The sequence below is a fragment of the Quercus robur genome, chromosome 10 (genome assembly GCF_932294415.1).
Source record: "Quercus robur chromosome 10, dhQueRobu3.1, whole genome shotgun sequence".
NCBI classification, from domain to species: Eukaryota; Viridiplantae; Streptophyta; class Magnoliopsida; order Fagales; family Fagaceae; genus Quercus; species Quercus robur.
The window spans coordinates 17,628,014-17,648,416 of record NC_065543.1 but is presented as its reverse complement, the minus strand read 5'-3'; the positions used below and the strand labels follow the sequence as shown (position 1 = coordinate 17,648,416).

The window sequence follows — 20,403 nt, the reverse complement described above, 5'->3', positions numbered from 1 at the left end:
GGTCCTAGGATTTTAAGCTAACGGGGGCCGGAGTATTTTTTTTTTTTTAAAAAAAAACCTCAAAATAGGCATCTATATAGTATTAAAAAAAATTATAAATACACAAAATCGTTATTTCTAATTACATTAAAATGCAATCATTTACCAACAAAGATAAAAACAAAAACAAAATAATTTTTTTTTTTTTAATATTAGGCTGGCTAAGATTTTTTTTTTTTTTTTTTTTTTTTTTGAAGTTAGAGTATTCACAATGGTGGTGCTAAAAATTTTAGCTTTTAGCACATCAAGCTACTTTATCTATTTTACCACGTCACTTTACAATACATCCGATATCAAATGTTCTATTTTTTGTATCACTTCATTTAAAATAATATAAACAACTCATTAAAATAATAAAGGAAGAGAGAGAATTTGAGTTTTTTTAAATTGAAGGAAGAGATATAATTTTAATAAAATATTTTATTTTATTTTAGCAACTTGCTATAGTCAACAGGTATTTATACTAATTTACTGCAATTGCAAAAAAAAATAAGCTTTAGCTTCTCCAATAACACATAATTTTTTGGTTCTTTGGTGGTAAAATAGTTTTTTTTTTTTTTTTTGGGTTAAAATACAATCACCATTGTGAATGTTTTTATTGTTTTTGTTAAGTTTTTGGGTTAGATAGTTGCTATTTAAATGAGGTTAACCAAGCTTATTGAGGAGAAAGGAGGCACAAGGTTTTTGGGAGGGGGCCCAACTATAAAAATTAAATATATAAGAACTATTAAAAATAAAATTGGACCCGGGGGGCCAAGCCCCCTTGGGCCTCCACTTGGCCCCCCCACTTGGGTCCGTCCCTGAATAAAGACAAACATGAAATTGTATATTATTGTTATTATCATTTTTTAGAAAGAAACTTTATATAATCTTTATTAACTTAGAGCAAAATTGGCCTAGATTACCAAAAAGGTGTTATGGGATATCTTTCATCCACACTAAATAACCTGTAATATGAATAACATATCTAGTAAGGTTATTAGCGACAGAGTTTCCCTCACGGCAAACATGAGAAAGTATAAGATAGTAGAAAGACTCTACAAAAACTTTAGCATCCTGTATCAAGAGACCAAATAAGATGGAGAAACCTCTTTCAAAGAATTTATAACCAACTCGGCTTCCCCTTCAAGGACAGCTGAATCAATGTATAATACTTGAATGTAAAGACATGAAAATATCATATTGTATAAATCAGAATAGAGCAACTATCTTGAACACTCAAAAGCAAAAGGGATCTGATAAAGGAATAGAACGAAAGAATGCTGCATAGCATGGATATAAAACAAATATCACTATTTATGAACGTCGCCTTGAGCTTAGCTGTGTAGGGTTTGTTGCTAAAGAAGATAGTAAACTGGAGACAGAGGAGAAGCTACTACGACGTTTCCTTACATTTAGTTGTTTAGGATTTGTGGAGAAATTCAAAATCCAAATAATAAACCAGTTTTTTTATATATATAAAAAAAATAAAAAATAAAAATAAAAATTAATAATGATGTGGGAAAATTGTGAGGTCTCTGAACTAGACAATATTATAAAGTGAACAAAAGGGCAAATGTCTTCAATTTTTCTTTTATATGTATACTAGACTCATCACACGCACTTTACACATGCAATAATGTTATTTTTTATTTATTTGCTTTTTTTTGGTTTAGTGATATAATGCTTAAAAGTGATATATAAATAATTGGGCCAAAATGGGTAACTAGCCATAATTTTCTAACTATATAGTTAATAGTTCTGGTTCCCAAACTATATTATTTACTAGCATCTCAAGTCTCAGAGACTTAATTTGGGCCTATAAATCGAGTCTCAGAAACTCGATTTTCATGGTCTAATCACGTCCAATGTGGCATATTTTTTCACGTAGTGACCACATGAAAATTGAGTCTCTAAGACTTGATTTATAACCTTTATAAACAACAGATACCAGAACATATTAGAGACTAGAACATATATCAGAGAAAAAAAAAAAAAAGAACCCAGGTAGCGTGGTGGTGCGCGACCCAGGCTAGGTAGCACGGTGCGCGACAACCCATACCAGGCAGCGCGCGCGCGACCGACCCAAGCAACGCGCGATCTGGCCACGCGCGACCAACCCAGGTAGCACGCGACCCAGGCAGCGCACGGCTTGGGTTCTTCTCTGATGTTCTGGGTTCTTCTCTGATGTTCTCTCTCTCTCTCTCTCTCTCTCTCTCTCTCTCTCTCTCTCTCTCTCTCCTCTGGTTTCTTCTCTAATATGTTCTGGGCATGTCTCCTATAAGTCTCTAGATTCTTTCTCCCTTTGATCTGATTGTTGTGTTTCTGGATTTCTTAAAAAAAAAAAATTGTGTATTTCGAATTGTACGAGAGACTTGAGACTTAAAATTTTTTTGGTTAATAAATCGAGCCTTAGAGACTCGATTTCTAGGTAGGAAAAAAATGCCACATCAGACCATGAAAATTGAGTCTTTGAGACTCGATTTATAGGCCAAAATCGAGTCTTTTAGACTCGAGATACTAGTAAATAATATAATTTTGGGAACCGGAACTACTAACTATATAGTTGGAAAATTATGGCTAGTTACCCATTTTCGCCAAATAACTGTTGTATTTTTTTTTTTAAAGAATGAGATAAGGTAACGTAGAATAATATTTAAAAATGAGATAGAGAACTGTAAGAAGTTGAAGCCCAATTGAATATTAGAATTAATTGATTGGGATAAGAATTGTGATAAGTAAAAAAAATTGAGATTTGAATAAAAGAAAGATGATATATGTTAGTGTGGAAAGATGAAAATTTGTGATAACTGTATATAATTTGGATAACGAAAATTTTGGAATGTTTTAAAGAATTTATAAAAAGAAAACCATAGAAATTTTGGGATAAAAATGATTAGTTTTTATGGTAGTGGTTTTTTTTTTTTAAAGAAGTTTTTTTTTTTTTTTTTTTATAAAGATAATTAAAGTATTTGAATTAATACACAAAAAATAAATAAAAAAAAATTGTTTGATGCTAGTACAAATGAGAAATATATCTATTCAAAACTAAAAAAGTTTGATAAATATATCTATTTGTATTAATTTAGTTTTGAATAGATATATTCCTCATAAAAAAAGTTTGTCAGTAAAACTATTTTGACCTATATGGTATTTTGAATTATTTAAAATGGAACTTAAGGTTATAATAGTTATTTTGAATGAGAAGTATGGTTTATATATTATGTACGTTACTGTTCATATACATGAGCAAGATGAGTATTTAAGATCGTGAAAATTGGATAGCTAATTTTGATTGTATCTGTTGTCAAAATTTTAGTTTAAAAACCAAATTTATTCTTAGTTTTTATTTATTTATTTATTTATTTATTGTATTAGGTGGGTTTACACAATACACAAATTATACATGTTTTAAATTATACAAAAAATGTTATAAAAATTGTGGATACCAAACAACAGAAAATATTCTCAAACCCATTTTCAAGGTTATTACCAAACACCGGAAAATGTGATAGTTTTCCAAAAAATGCTATCTAAAAAATGAATCATTTTCTAAAAAATGTTAATACAAAAACAAATAGAGAGTCAGAATTTATATAAGGATATTTTGATACGCCAAAAAAATTGAAGATGAAACAAGGGAATCCTCTTATTAATAAAATAATATAAATAAAATGTAATATTAACAGTGGTTATTATTATAATTTATTAAGAATACATGGATTCCAATTAATCTTCTTTGGAGAGAATATGTTTAAATTATTTACAACTTATAGTAAAATAACCGGGACACCATCCGCGAGGGACCGAATCAAGATTTCATCTTTAAAGGGTACATGGATAATAAAAAATCACCATTAAAAAATGAGAAATATATCTATTCAAAACTAAATTAATACACAAAAAAAAAAAAAAAACTAGCATCTATTAAGTGTATATATATATATATATATATATATATATTTCAACTTGATCATCAATCAAAATGGAATTTCACATAACTTTACATTCCTAAAATTATACTATAGATTTTACCAAGTATCGAATTTCACTGCAATTTCCCTTGTCTCTATGACTAGAGTAGAGGCTAGTCCAAATTCTCTTTTATAAGAAAAATAATAATTATATGTCATATCCCTTATGACAGGATTTTTTTGAGAAAATAAAATTATTTTATTATTAATTATTAAAAATATCGTTTGGTAAATTTACTTTGACAATATATATATATATATATATATATATATATTTTTTTTTTTTTTTTTTTTATGAATTCACTAAAACTTATCTTAGCCATTTAGACTTACTTTTTTTTATGGGAGATTTCCTAAATTTAATTACACACAATCAAGAATGTAAAAAAACTAATTGCATGATATTTTCATTTTTTTTAATGAAAATGATATTTGCATTCTTGAGTAGGCATACACATCCCTATCTCTATTAATCACTATATTGTGAAACTTTCAAATTTATAAACACATATAATATGATCAAATCATTTTACTATTTTTATTATCTTTTTATTTTTTCTATTAAATAGAAAATTAAAGGTTACAATTTTTTACAAAGAAAACGATTGAACTATTGGAGGAAACTAATAACACAGGTTAAGAGCAAGAAATAGGAGAAATTGAGGCTACAATAGCTGGCCTTGAATAAAGGTTTGCGAGTTTATTTCATTTTAAAAAAGAATTAATTTGGAGAGTATATGACTATATGCTAGTCTAATTTGTTTTCATGTGATAAAGACATAAAAGTAATTAAAGTTTACCAATTCAATTAAGTAGTAGGTTCATATTTTTAATTTTATTGTTTTTAGTGAGTTGCATTTGATTCTAAAAAAAAATAGTAAGATTTATTTTCTCATTATTATCTTATAAAATATTTTAAAATGCACCACACTTCGTGTGAAAATTCAACTAGTTCAATCCAATTGGATCGATTCACGACCACTTTTCCACATGATCTTAATAAAGTTTCAAATCCAAAATTAAAATACAATTATTTTAAACTATGTATTGGCTGGTTACATGGGTTGAAAATATTATTAGATTGAAGCTGTGTCTAGCTCGATATATAATATGTTCCAAAAAAGAAAATATTTTCAAGTATTTAGTTACGTTTTGGAAAATACACTGGAAAATGATTTCCATTGTTTGGCTTCCATGTAAAATTATTTCTAAATAATAAAAATTAAGAGAGAGATTGAGGTAGAAAACAACCAAAGATCTTAGAATGTATTTTCACCGTGAGAAATATATGGAGAGAGGGGGCAAACGGTAAAAATTAAAATAAATAAATAAACCATATTGATGACATGGCTCAGACCGGCAAGAAAGAACTTCAGTTTTGGTATGTGCTAGCTCGATCTCGATAAATTGAGCTTTGGTGCTTTCGCAAGTCTGAGGGAAAGAAAGAAAAAAAAAAGGAGAGAATGCAAGCTACTTAACCAGTGTGAGAAAGAGGGCAATGTTCAACGGTGGAGGTGGCTGCTGGTTCGAGCTCCCCACTCTGCTATCTCTCTTTGCTTCGAACATGTAGAGTCTTTGCTTCGAACATGTAGAGCCTATGAGAGTGAAGGCTGAAAATGAAATGCCGTAAAATGAAGGTGTAATTGATTTTACACTCTAGCTGGCCCTATTTTACAATAAAAAGGAATTGGGTTTTCAGTCCACCAAAGTTGTAAAAGCTTTTCACAAATCAAAAAACAAAACAAAAGTTTATATATATTTTTTCATACAGCGATGACAAAATCAAGGTTGTTTGTAAAATGAATAAAACAAAGAATAAATTAAATTTCTATAATAAGTTTGAAATTGTATTAATGAAAATTTCTCTCATAGAATACGTGGCAGTTATTTATAGGATAAAACACGTGTATAAAGTTAAAACCGTGTAAATTTGTTTTTGATTAAATCAAAGACAGCGTAAAGAAATTAATGGTGCTGATCTGTTATATGGCGGCCGGTTTACGCTTATTGATTTAATAATGTACAAATTGCTTCTTCTTTTTTTGGTACAAGCCTATACTATGTTTCGTAACTAAGGAAAGGAATTTGGTCATTATTAAATCATTAAGTGTAAACCAGCCATATAACAGCTCAGCACCATTAATTTCTTTACACGGTTTTTGATTTAATCAAAAACAAATTTACACGGTTTAACTTTATACACGTTTTCTATCCAATAAATAACTGCCACGTATTTTATGAGAGAAATTTTCATTAATACAATTTCAAACTTATTATAGAAATCCAATCTATCCTTTGTTTTCTTTTTTACAAACAACCTTTATTTTGTCATCCCTGTTTGAAAATTCAGATGCCCGAATTTTTATCTATTCTCTTATTAATGTCCAGACTCCAGTGTTACACGTTTTTGCATTACCGTCGCCAAAGTCATTTAAATTATTTTTGGCAACAAATTAAATTTGTCCTAGAATCAGACATATATATAAATAGAACCAAATTCTGATTATATAAAAATAAATAAAATGCGGATATGTACTTTCTTAGACTCATACTCACGGCCGTTTTATGTTTTGATAAAACTTCTTGACGAAGCAAAATTATCCCACAGATCCTATATTATTTCCTTCCTTTTATCATAACTACCGACTATATATATATATAACATAATACACAGTGGGTGACATGTATATTTTTACGCCGTTCTTCTCTCATTCTCTCTCAAACTTAATTTGTGTTGCATCTTTATCTTATACCATATTTATTTTTCTATTGGCTCTTTATACCATGGTTATATATGATATGAACCACCATGACTATGAAGCCTGGTCTGAGTTGAATAATACAATCAGTAGTATTATTGACGATGATTTTGATAAAACACTTGCTACACCACAAGACGATTTGTGTGATATAAACTTCATTATGTTACCCTCATCGGATGATTCTTTTATTCACAGCGATTGGAACGATTTTATTAACAACAGCGATTTGGAGCATAACAACAGCAATATGGAGCAAAAGTTAAAGGTAGGAGAAAAGATAAAGGGAGAAGAAACGAAGAATAGGGTTGCCAAAGAAACAGAGTCGAAGAGGGATGCTTTTAAAGATATGAATGGTGTACTGGTAAGATGTATAGAAAGTTTTTCCCAGAAACCAAGAACACCTACAACTAAAAGGCGGAATACAAAGAATATTTACACTCCGAAAGAACTTACGACTAAAAGGTTGAATACGAAGAAGATTTACACTAAAAAGGAACCATCTTTTTTGAAGTTGAAGAGAAAAAATAAGGAAGAAGTGGAGGGTTATGTGAGAAAGTGCTCCCATTGTGAAGCCGAGGAAACACCACAATGGCGAGAAGGACCCTTGGGGCCAAAAACTCTGTGTAACGCATGTGGAGTAAGGTACAAGTCAGGTCGGTTAGTTCCAGAGTATCGCCCAGCTGCAAGCCCAACTTTTGATGTCTTTAAATATTCCAATTTTCACAAGAAGATACTGAGAAATAAAGGATTAGATCAAAAGTGAAGAGGATTAGAGATATGTTTTTTTAGATTTGATGTTTTTTTCTTTAGATTATAAATTTTAATTATTCATTAATTTTATTGGATTGTATTTATTTTATATATAGTTATCAAAATTTTAACAAAGTTTAGCGTGGTAGTTACATACTGATCGATGGAATCTGCCCACAACCGCACAAATCCTCGGCGAGTATTCCTAAGTTGGAATAGCAATTTTGTCCCACCCCTCCTTACTTCGCCCCACACGGGTTTTCCCTACCCCGCAAAGTTGGTGGGGCAAGAAAGGGGCGAGATTTTAGCCCCGCGCCACAGGGCGGGGTGGGAATGAGTTTAGGCTCTTTAGACCCACCTCGCCCTGCCTTTCCCCGTTCTCGCCCCACGTTGATAAAGATTATAATTTTAAATTTTTCATACCCTAAAACCTTACTATTTAAATAAACATATCAATATTAGCTTATTTTATTTTACCCAACTTGGTTCTCTACCTCTATTTTGTTATGTGCTATATTATGAGATTTATTTTTGTGATTGTCTTGTAAAACACTTGGATAATATCATTCAATTTTTACTAAAAATTAATTTGATTTGATGGGATAAATTTAGTTGTAATTTCAAGTATATTTTTATTGATGAAATAAGTTTAATTTTTTAAAAAAAAAAAAATACTAGTTGTAAGGCAAATTAACAAAAAATAAAATTTTATTGGGTGGGGCAGGGCCCCAAGGGGCAAGGATGGGGCAAGAAAGTTTTCCCCATCATGTAGGGTGAAGCGAGAATGGGACAAGACAAAACCATGCAGAACGAGAGTGAAGATCCTATCCTTTGGCCCTGCCTCATCCCATTGCCATCCCTAGTCCTGAGACTTAGATTTGGTAAGAATGTGGTAAAGACCCTTGCAGAGTTCCCCAATAGTTTAGAGTTTTATGACATTGACTTGTCATCAAATTATTAGGTACGTGCTTCCTCATCTACTCTACCATGAATTTATTTAGCAAGATTCACTATATATAGATCGCGTACACACTCTCTCATCTACCCTACCGAGAATTTACTTATCTACTCCACCATGAATTTACTTAGTAGGATACACTATTCGTCATCGTCAAAGTATGTCTTTGAGTTTGTACTTAGTGGTACAAGTTGTATTATATGAAAAGTATAACTTGGTCTAGCACTGCAAGTGCCATTGATGCTGTTCTATTAACCTTTGACATTGGACAACAATATCACCAAGTCTAGCACTACCATCACTTAACAGTTGTGTAGTTGGGAATCACTTGACAGTACGTGTACTTGGGAACATCACTTGATAGTTGTTTACTTAGGACAAAAAGAAGTATTTTTTGCTTGGGTAAGGCTTAGCTCCAATGTACTAGAGCATATATGACATGGACATGTGTCGGACACGTGTTCATATTGTGTCAGCTTTAGTGCACTGGAGATAAATCGTGTCCTTTTTGCATATTTCAAACAATAACATAGCTGAAAGCTCAAATTAGTGTGAAATACTGATGCCTGTTTAGACCCCTAATTTTAAAATTATGGCTTAATCTCTTTTACTCTAACTTATCTAAGTGCGGAATAAGAGAAAAAGAAGCGCAATCACTAAAACTACTCTCTAAGCCATAAGCAAGCAAACAACAATAAATATAAAACTTAAAGAGTAAGGGAAGAGAAATGCAAACACAAGATAACACCAAAACGTGTTATCGAAGAGAAAACTGAAGAACTTAATGCAAAATCTCTCTACGACCCTCCAAGTTGAAATTGATCCACTAGTAAATAAGTTGAAGTACATGAATAACAAAAGACCCTCAAAACCTAGTCTACCTAATGTACTTGAGCCCTCCAAGCTCCTGTTACCAACAGACTTCTTGAAGTCTTGTCTTCACTAGCTTATCGAGTCCCGCAATACCGCTCAATTGCATCCACCAAGCCTCACTGGCTTCTTTTGGTAAATCCCCAAAACTTCCTAAGCTCTAAAATACTCTCTACACTCTGAATAAGTAAGGGTTGTGTCTGGGTACAAATGACTTCTCAAGGTATGACAATGGGAGAGGGAAGAAAAAGGGACTACAATGATTTCTCACTAAAAGATGAGTAGCTCTCTCTCTAAAAGGTGGGTGTGTTGTGTTGTAGAAACCTATCTAAGGTTTTCTTTCTGAATAGCCTCTTTTACTTTTGTGGATAATGAGGGTATATATAGTATGGGTGAAGAACAAGAAAGTCACACTTAAAATCCTTAAGGCAGAGAGTTTTGTGGATACTTCGTGAGATGGCCAATCTTGCGAAATGCAGACTAGCACTTGACTATTTAGCTTCTAGCACATGCTTCTCATATGGCCTTTTTGCGGGAACCTTTACTCACGAACTTCTTGCAAGCTAGTCGCGAAACAACATTAATCTTCATTGCATGCTTGATTCTTCACCAAATTAATATTAAACCCAATACAGTAAAATCTCACATAATACAAGGAAATTAATTAATATAATTACAATACTTTTGTCATGGAATAAAGCCAACATAAAACATAGTTGTAAATCACAACTTTACAATCTCCCCCTTTAGTTATTCCGTGACAAAAATACCATAAAACAAACTCTAGACTTAAACGTGAGTTTAGGAATAATGGCAAAACTCACTCACACCTAAATTTAAAACCTGTGATGAACTTGGAACATAATACATGTATCCTGAAACACTTGCACAAATGCATTAGATCCTCAAGGTAAAGCAAGTAATAAAATGACTAGTATAGTGTAACAAATAAAAATGCGATCAAGTAAACATAATGTAAAACATATGAACAACTTGATCAAACACAAAATAGTCATATGGAAATGACCATAATGATAACATAGCAAAGAACATGATCAACCGAACATGCAATCAATAAAGAATAATAGTATAGAGATGTATGCATGTCCAACACATAAACACGATGTGATGAGAACAACAAAGTATAGATACTAAACATAACTCAAAGAACCATAAAACCAAACAAGAAAATAAACATAAAGTAAACCAAAAAAAAAAAACAAGGTTTTCTTGAAAAGAAATGTCTTCTCCACCTTGGTATATGCATCATCCCTATGGAATTTCTCCCCCTACAAATGTGCACAAGATAGAATTTCTCCCCCTAAAAATGTGCACAAGAGTCATATAGAAATGACAATACACTCCAGTATACTCTCCCCTTTTTTGTTACGAATAGATAAATGAATCAAGAAAAAGGAGGGAAAGAAATGAAGATATGAACAAGGGTAAAGATGTATGATGGGTGCAAGATGAATGAGAAAATGAAGCTTAAACAAAAGATAAAACATCTTAAAAACACAATGCTAGAAAGCATAAAGAAAACATGATATGCTAAGGATGATGGAATAAGGTATAGACCAAGGCATGACATAGACACAAGAACATTTTATATGTGCTAAAAGGTCTAAAAAGACTTAACTAGTATGAGTGAATGCAAAACATGTCAAGTGATAGAGTGTGTGCATCAATAGTGCATCTAGTGTGCATGTGAGATGCATGACCAATGCATGAGCAAGCACTTATGGGGCAAAGTGTGTAAAACACACAATCAATGATCAAAACATGATAAACATGAATAATTATGGTGATCCTCAAACATTGGTTCTCAATGGAGTCCAAAACAATTAAACAAATACCATAGAGACATCTTATCAAACACCTAGTGTGCACACACTATACATATATGATGAACAATGCACGAACATGTGAAAATCTGCCCTTAATACATGTTTAGAATACCACAATGGGCAAACATCCAAAGTAAATAGACATTTAAAACAAAACCCAATCAAGTAGATTGACAAAAATTAAGCTTTCCAACCATTATTTGAGAAAATCCCAACTATGCACATAAAACCCCAAAAAACATAATTTATTGATTAAAATCAATTAAAAGTGTTAAAAATTACTTTAGAGATGTTAATGAAATGCAAAACACTTAAAATTAGTTGGGTTTTGATGTAGAAGCTTCGAAAAATAGGGTTTGGAGAAGATGGAGTCATAATAGAGTCATATGAGGAGTTTTGGACCAAAAACTCACGACATACCCATAAAATAGCTGATCTAGGGTATTTCACGAGTAGCTAACTTGCGAGTTACTCACGAGTAGCTAACTCGCGAGCTACTTGTGAAAGCCACTGCCTGATGACCAAAAATGCCAAAAATGCATTTTTCAGCGCAGCTAAGTCCCAAACTACTCACGAACGACTCGCAAAAAAACTCTGACCCCTGTTATTCAACCCAAAAAAAAAAAAGCTTGAAACATTGGAAAACAAAGTAAGTACAAAACTTAAAAACAAAGAGTGATGAAAACACTTCCAAATACAAATAAAATTATCAAAAATCTTTTTGGTTTGTTCCACATATGGTTGAGTACACACATCACATTTGAACATGTACAATCACACAAATGAAACATGCATTCATTGAACATTGGACTTGTGTGTTGTGTGTGTGAATCAAGTATGAGCTAGTTCATAGTCTAGTATGAAATTTCAATGATCAATTCAATCAAGTTATATACAACTAGCATGAAGTCAAGTGACCTATCTCACTAGTAGAAACGAACATATATGTCACCCCCCCCCCCAACCAAAGTGTTTACATTGATTGAAAGTTTTTCATTTGGCTTTCATTTTTTATACTTTTTGATTGATACAACTCAATTTTTGAGCAGCAATACTATGAAATTTTTTATATTTCTTTGAGGAACAAACCTTTGGCTTTGACATCATACATTTTGAATACAATTCGCTCCACTTTTTCCTAATCAAACTAGTTTTCGAAACAAGACTTTTTCAGCTCTTTCTCTTTTTAGAGATTGACGTTTGTAGAGCTTTTTGACATAATAAATAAATGTGAGGATATATATAAGCACAAGTCTACACATGTATCAAAATCAAACAAGACTATTGACTAATCCTCTACGACAAGATTGAAAATCTATTTACAACAATCAAACATAGATTTCTAAATTTCGCTCACACTTAAAAAATGTGCATGCATAACAAGCTAAACTTGTAAATACACTACTCCATTAGTACGGAAGTATTAGGCTAAACTCACATGTGATATGTACTCAAACAAACATGATTAAACTTTTTGGATTTTTTACTTTTTTTGCGTTTTTGGATTTTTATACATACAAAACAAAAGCATAAAGGTAAGATCAACAACAAAAAAAAAAACAATGCATATCGAGAGATGCATGATGCACAAATGCATAATAATGAAGCATCTAATGCATGAAAAATCCTCGAAGATCGAAAGAAGTAGATCAAGGATCAAAAGAGCAAAAGTTCAATCATAAATACCCTTCCTTATCCAAATGGAACGATTGTTTGGAATAAGTGTATCTTAAAAAGTGAGATGAGGGTTGGAAGAATGAGAATCGGAGATGCATATAGACAAGGAGGTAAGAGCATTAACCACATGCTTCAATAACTTACCACTTTCAATCAAATCCGATTTAGCTTTTTTAGCACAACTTCCAAGAAGATCAAGTTTTTCTTTTCTTTTAATTCTTTTAAGAGTTTGAAACTTAAAGCAATGAGGTCTAAGATGACCAAATGCACTACAATGATGACAAACAATGGGTTTAGGTCCATTAAGCCTTTTAAGGAGGGATCTAGCAACATGGTTTTGGTCTCTCTTAAACATGGAACATTGAGGTCTTATGTGACCGATCACACCACAATGGTGGCAAGTAGGAAAAAACTTAGATCCACTCAAATCCCTAGGGATGAGACCTAAATGAAGGCTTAGGCTTAAGAGCCTTTCTCTCCACTTTTTGGTTTCTTTTGTGTGGAGGAATGTACACCGATTTTTCCTAAGAGGTATAACTCACAATAAGCACAAAATCGAATCTCACAACATGATTGCAACAAATATTTTCTTCATTTTTAGCAATAGGTTCAACAATCAAACACTTGGCATGCATCTTAGGAGATTCATTTTCACATTGAAGATCATCAATAAGTTTATAAGACAAAACAAGTTTAGCATCTAAGTCCACATTCAAATATTCCAACTCTCTCATCTTTTCAAAATAATTTTCAACAAGTTTCTTATATTTCTCAACCAATTTATTGGATTCATTGAGTTTAGCAATCAAATCATCCTTTTCAGTTGTGAACTTGCTCAAATTCTCATGAAACTTCTTAAACTTTTTCTTCAAGAGTTTGACGTTTGGAATTTTAACAACACCCAAAGATTCATGTAACATGTCATCACAAACATATGGATAAACACTCATAGGGACATATTCACAAACACATAGCATGTTACAATCAACAACATCCATAAAAGCATACAAAGCACTATCCATGGCAATAAACACAAAGGGTCAAAGATCACACTTAGATAATTAAACCAACACAAGTATACCCGCTCTAATACCAATTGAAAGCTCAAATTAGTGTGAAACACTAATGCTTGTTTAAACCCCCAATTTTAAAATTACGACTTAATTGCTTTTACTCTAATTTATCTAAGTACAGAATAAGAATAAAAGAAGTGTAATCATCGAAACTACTCTCTAAGCCATAAGCTAGCAAGCAACAATAAATATGAAGCTTAAAGAGTAAGGGAAAACAAATACAAACAAAAGATAATACCAAAACGTGTTATCGAAGAGGAAACTGAAGAACTCGGTGAAAAATCTCTCCGCAACCTTTCAAGTCGAAATTGATCTACTAGTGAATAAGTTGGAGTACACAAATAACAAGAGACCCTCCAATCTCCTGCTAGCAACAGACTTCTCGAAGTCTTGTCTTCACTAGCTTACCGGATCCCGCAATACTGCCCAATTGCATCTACCAAGCCTCACCGGCTTCTTTTGGCAAATCCTCAAAACTTCCCAAGCTCCAAAATACTCTTTACACTCTAAATAGGTGTGAGTTGTGTTTGGATACAAATCTTCTCTCAAGGTATGACAATGGGAGAGGAAAGGAAAAGAGACTACAATGATTTCTCACTAAAGGATGAGTAGCCTCTCTCTAAAAGGTGGGTTTGTTGTGTTGTAGAAACCTATCTAGGATTTTCTTTCTGAATAGCTTCTTTTACTTTTATGAGAAATTAAAATATATATAGTACAGGAGAAGGGTAAGAAAGTCACACTTAAAATCCTCTAGGTAGAGAGTTTCACGGGTACCTTACAAGGGAGTCAATACCGTACTGGAGGTCATACTGGTTTGGCTACCAGTACGATATATTTCGGATACTGGTCAATACTGGTGTACCGTTTCGGGTTTACTGCTATTTTATATATTTAATATATGTATACACACACACACACACACACACACAAAATCTCTATTTACCATAAAACAATACCTCAAAAATTCATATTTACCATAAAACATTACTTCAATTAAGAACAAATAATTCATAGTTTTAAACTTCAGCATCAACTAAAAAAAAAAAAAAAAACACACACACACACACACAATATAAAATTGTTCATTGCACACAAAGAAAACAAATAATTAACACAAATTACATAGAATCATCTACTCCCATCCTTCAAAAGGATCTATATTAGGACCATAATATACATGAGTATTAGCATTTGTCAACACAACATCATTTTCACCATCATCCTCATCAAGAATAACAACAACATCATCATCATCATCTTCCAAAGTCATTGTTGCTAATGGTTCTTCAATGCTAGCTCAATTCACATCTTCCTCAGTTAGTAACAGAAATTTAGATTCCTTAGCTACCCAATTCTCCATTAAATCAATATTATCAAGGCTTATAGGATCCAAGTAATCCTTTGTCCTTCTAATGTTCCTACCAAAATCAATATCATACATTGGTGACATTTTCTAATAATTCAAAATAAAAATTGAATATATTTAAAAACATACATTTCTCGTAATAATAGATTATAACAAACATACACCAAGTCATTCAAACGTTTATGTTCAAGCCTATTTCTCCTTTTGGAATGGACAAACTCAAATGTGCTCCAAGCTCTTTCACAACCAGTTGCACTACAACACTGACTTAGCACTCGAATTGCAAACTTTTGTAATTCTGGAGTGGCATTTCCAAATTACTCCCACCAAGCAACTTCCAAAAATAAAAGAAATTATTAATTTAGTACATATAGCATACCTGGACTTAGTTTTCCACGTTGGTGGATTGTCATAGGCATTCCAAAGTCACCTAAAGACTTTTTGTATGATTCAATTTGAGAACTAAGAATGTCTTGCTCATCAGGATCAGAAACCAGCCTTGTAATGGTACTAAGTAGGCCTTTTGTAACATCTTTTTGCTTCTTAAATGAAGGCCTAAAGAAGTTTCCAGGGTTGAGATAACAACCTGCTGCATGTAATGGACTATGGAGTTGTTTATCCCATCTAGCATCAATAACACTAGTAAATGATATATATGCAGAAATTTTATTCTTCAACCTTGCTTTTATATTCTCCTTTGCTTTATCCATTGTCTCATACAAGTATCCCATTGATGGTTTTTCATCTCCATCTATAAGACGTAGTACTCTAACCAAAAGCTCACTAATCTTCACTATTTGTTGACATTGTAACCAAAACTCTTTATCTTCCAAAACAATTGCAACCACCTCCTTTCCCATGACATCTCTAGCATGTCGAGATTTGACCCATTGATCACAAGTAAACATTTGCCTAAGTTCTTTCTTGAACTTAGTCAAGCATTGAAGACTTAAAAACTTAGTTGCAAACCTTGTGATGGCTGGACGAATCAAATCCCTACCATTAGTGAAGTCGCTTCTCATCAAAGATAAAATCTTGCCATGGTTGTATATGAATTTAGTAATCTTTTTAGCCTTTTGAATGGTTTCATCAATGATAGGAAAATATCTACTATCAGAAAAATTTTCCAACATTAAATCAATGCAATGGGCTGCACAAGGAGAACAATAGAATGACCCATATTTCTGCCTTAGCTTCTTTCTTGCAGACTTGTAAGAAGAACCATTATCTGTAATGAACTACACAATGTGCTCAGGCCCAACTTGTTGAACAACTTTATCAAACAACTTAAACAATATATCTACATCCTTTGTTAGGCCTGATACATTAAGGGGTTTAAGAAACATGGTACCTCTAGGACAATACACTAAAAAATTAATGATTGGAGCTCTCTTTTGATTTGTCCACCCATCTGACATTATTGAACACCCATAAACTTTCCAATCATTTTTCACATCTAAGAGATAATCATTCATTTCACCCACATGTTTTTGTAATAAAGGCCCCCTCAAGTCATGATAAGAAGGTCCTTTAAAACCAAGCCTAATAGCTGCTACACTATCTAAAGCTTCTTGATAATACACAGAGCGAGCGGCATGGAAAGGTATATTAGCATAGTACCACCATCTTGCAAAATTCATTCTTGCCTTCTCAACCATTTGCTTTGAGGCCAAAGAAAACCTTATGGATGGTTAAGAACCAGGTTTTGTTCTTAGAGCAAAAAAGGATTTAATGTTTGACTTTTCTCCAACTTTTTCTTTCCCTTTGGTTTTATAATTACTAACTGATGAATGACTCTTTAAACCCCCTCTCTCATTATCATTATTACCTTCATCATGATCATCATCATCATCCTCCTCCTCCTTTACATCATAAGGATTTGCAATTTCTTTATTCATTCTTCTTTTTTTCTGTTTACTTTTCTTTAAATCTTCAATCAACTGTTTCATTTGCCATTTTACATCTTCAGATACTTTTTTACATGCTTCAACATCACTCGGAATCCCAGCTAAATGATACTTGAGCCTAGTAATTCCTCCCCCCCTTATCATTTTACAACAAAAAGTACACTGGGTGTTATTTCTTGCATCCGGCATAGCATGGCCATAAGCCCATGCTAGATCCTCGGATCTTACAGCCGAGCCAGATGCTATACTTGACTAATTTTCAGTCATAATTCACACTGCATATATACCATCAATTATTTGTTAATAACTCTAAGTTACCTTTTTATTAATAGTCATACTAAGTTGTAAATTACTAACCCAATATTTCAAGTTAACCAAAATCAAGAATGAAACAACAATATATATCAATTCATGAACACAATACAACACAATAATCAATTTTGCTATCAATTCATGAACACAGTAATCAAGTTGTTATTTATCACATTCCACATGAAATATAATTCCACACAGAAAAAATGAAGACAAAATTTTACCTGAGAGTGGCCGAGAGAATGAGAGACAAAGCAGCGGAGCAACCTAGAGACAGAGTGGTCGAAAGAGTGAGAGACAGAGCAGCGGAGAGTGAGAGATAGAGCAGTGGAGCTGCCTAGAGAGTAGAGAAAGAGTGGCCGAAAGAGAGAGAGACAGAATGGCCGAGAGAGTGAGAGACACAAAGCAGCTAAGAGAGAGCGTGAGAGAGAAAGAAAGAAAGAGGGTTGTGCGGGTACTGGGTAGTGCTAGGGTTTTAGAATTAGGATTTAGGAAAATTACCATGTTGCCCTTGAAAAATGTCAAAATTAACAAAAAAGGGGCTTTTAATGTTTCGGTCCAATATCCATTTACCGGCCGGTACAACTGGATTTCGCTGGTACGATCGGTACTGCCGGTATTTTTTCTGATACGAAACAAGGGGGTCGAATGTATCGGATTGCTGGCCAGTACGGTATGGAATCGATAACCTTGGTACCTTACGAGACAGCCTGTCTTGCGAAGTACTCGCGAAATGTAGCCTGGCACTTGACTCGTCAACTTTCAACACGTGCTCCTCATGTGGCCTTTTCATGGGAACCTTTACTCGTGAACTTCTTATGAGCTAATCGCGAAACTTTACTGATCTTCATTGCATGCTTGATTTTTCACCAACTTAATACTAAACTCAATACAGTAAAATCCCACAAAATACAAGGAAATAAATTAATACAATTACAACATTTTTTGTCATGAAATAAAACCAACATAAAATATAGTTGTAAATCACAACTTTACAATAGCAATAGCGTCAAGAAACCCAAAAACTCAAAGCATGTTTCTTTCTAACTTACAATGTTCATGGTTCTTAGGTCTTGCTCTCTCTGCATTCTCCTTTTTGTGTCAATTTCAATGTGCGGGAGCTAAGTTGTATCTTTTTTGCCTATCTCAAACAACAACATAGCTATAGCGTTAGTAAGAAACCCAAAAACACGTTTCTTCGAAATTACAATGTTCCTGTTTCTTAGGTAATGCTTTCCCTTCATTCTCCCATTCATTTTCCTATCTATAGTGCTCACAAGATTTATGGTCATTTACTTTTTCGTTTTCAATATTTAGAATAATTTGTTGTTTTCAATATTTAGAATTTAGATTACATATGGTTAAAAAGAAATGTTTCTTTTGTGTTTATGGATTGTCAAATATGTCTTTCTAAAGTCTCAAGAAAAAGAAGATGGGGAATTTTGATTCTCAGATCTTTTTTTTTTTGTTTTTTCCTTGTGTTTTTTAAGGGTAACACAGAGGTGGATTAGGGTGAAGGGTAAAGTGACACTATTGAAACTATGGGTAGGCAAACATGAAATCAATCCAAACCACAAATGACTAATTTAAAATTATACCTATGATTTGACTAATTTATAATTATCCCTACTATTTAACTTCTTTGAAGATAAGGCCTATTTGGTAAGAGTATTTGAATACAGTTTTTTATTTTGCAATCTATAAAATGGTGGCCCTTACACTTGAATTTATTGTTTGGCTAATATTTTCTAAATACAGTTTTCAAAAAACAATATCCTATTTTCCTGATTTAAAATAGGATTTTGAAAACGGCTAAAAGGGTGTTTTCAGGATACAAAAAATATTTTTAATGATATAGTCGTAAATAAATTGAAAATAGTGGATCTCACATATTTGTCCAAACTCTTTTATATTTTAAATTAAGGAGCTTATCTTTATATATATATATATATATATATATATATATATGATGAGCTCTATTCTTTTATCATTATCCACACACACCAAAAAAAAAAAAAAAAAAAGTAATCTACAGATTCTACACGTTACTTTATATATATATATTTTTTAAATCTCAAAATTAGAAATGGTCTCCCAAACAATTATTTTTTGTCTTTAGTATTTTGAAAATTGTTCCTAATAAAAGAGGGAGCCAAACACGTAAAATATAAAAATTATTATTTGAAAACTAGGTTCAAGTTCAATTTTTTGAAAATTGTTTTTATGTTGTTTTAAAAGGAAAAACAAAAATCCTCCTACCAATCAGGCCCTGAGTGATCGGTTTTGATAGGTTAAAATGAAGGACTTCCCCAAAAAGACTTGTACTTATGGATAGGTTGTTTTGTATTAATATTTTTAAGTATTGAATTAATGTTAGAATCTAATATCTATATAAAATATATTTTAAAGTAGTGAATTAATATTGGTTTTTCAGATTTGATTTTTAGACTTTGGAATGAAAATTTCATTTGTGTTTTTTTTAAATCTGATGTTATTTTTTTAGTATTTTAATAACTTATCTGTTAATAGTCTATATAAGCAGTTTGTAAAATAATTTGTAAAATAGTTTGTGACTATAGTATTGCTTTTTAAAAATAAAAAAATTGTAATTTCCATTTTTCTTGTACAAGTTTAATACCAAAAAATATTTTCAAAAACACTATCATGTATCCAGATAAATCGTTTTGTTATTTTATATTTTTTTTTTTAAGAATATTTTATGTCAAAACAAACAACCAAGAGACACTATATATTGATGATGAATAATTTGTGACCTCGTCAACTAGTCTGACTACAATGATACAATCAACTACATTAAGAATCACATTTTGATTTGGAGCAATACAACATAGTAATAAAGGTAGTTTTGGATATTCCAGAATATGCTAA

At 32.1% G+C, this 20,403-nt stretch overlaps 1 protein-coding gene across 1 annotated transcript; it reads left to right on the top strand.

Moving 5' to 3' along the window:
- The first annotated feature begins 6,776 nt into the window (after positions 1 to 6,776).
- On the top strand, positions 6,777 to 7,517 carry LOC126703911 (GATA transcription factor 4-like). The gene has a single exon (XM_050402964.1). It carries the CDS (start codon positions 6,777 to 6,779, stop codon positions 7,515 to 7,517), a length of 741 nt encoding a protein of 246 aa, XP_050258921.1.
- Positions 7,518 to 20,403: the final 12,886 nt, after the last annotated feature.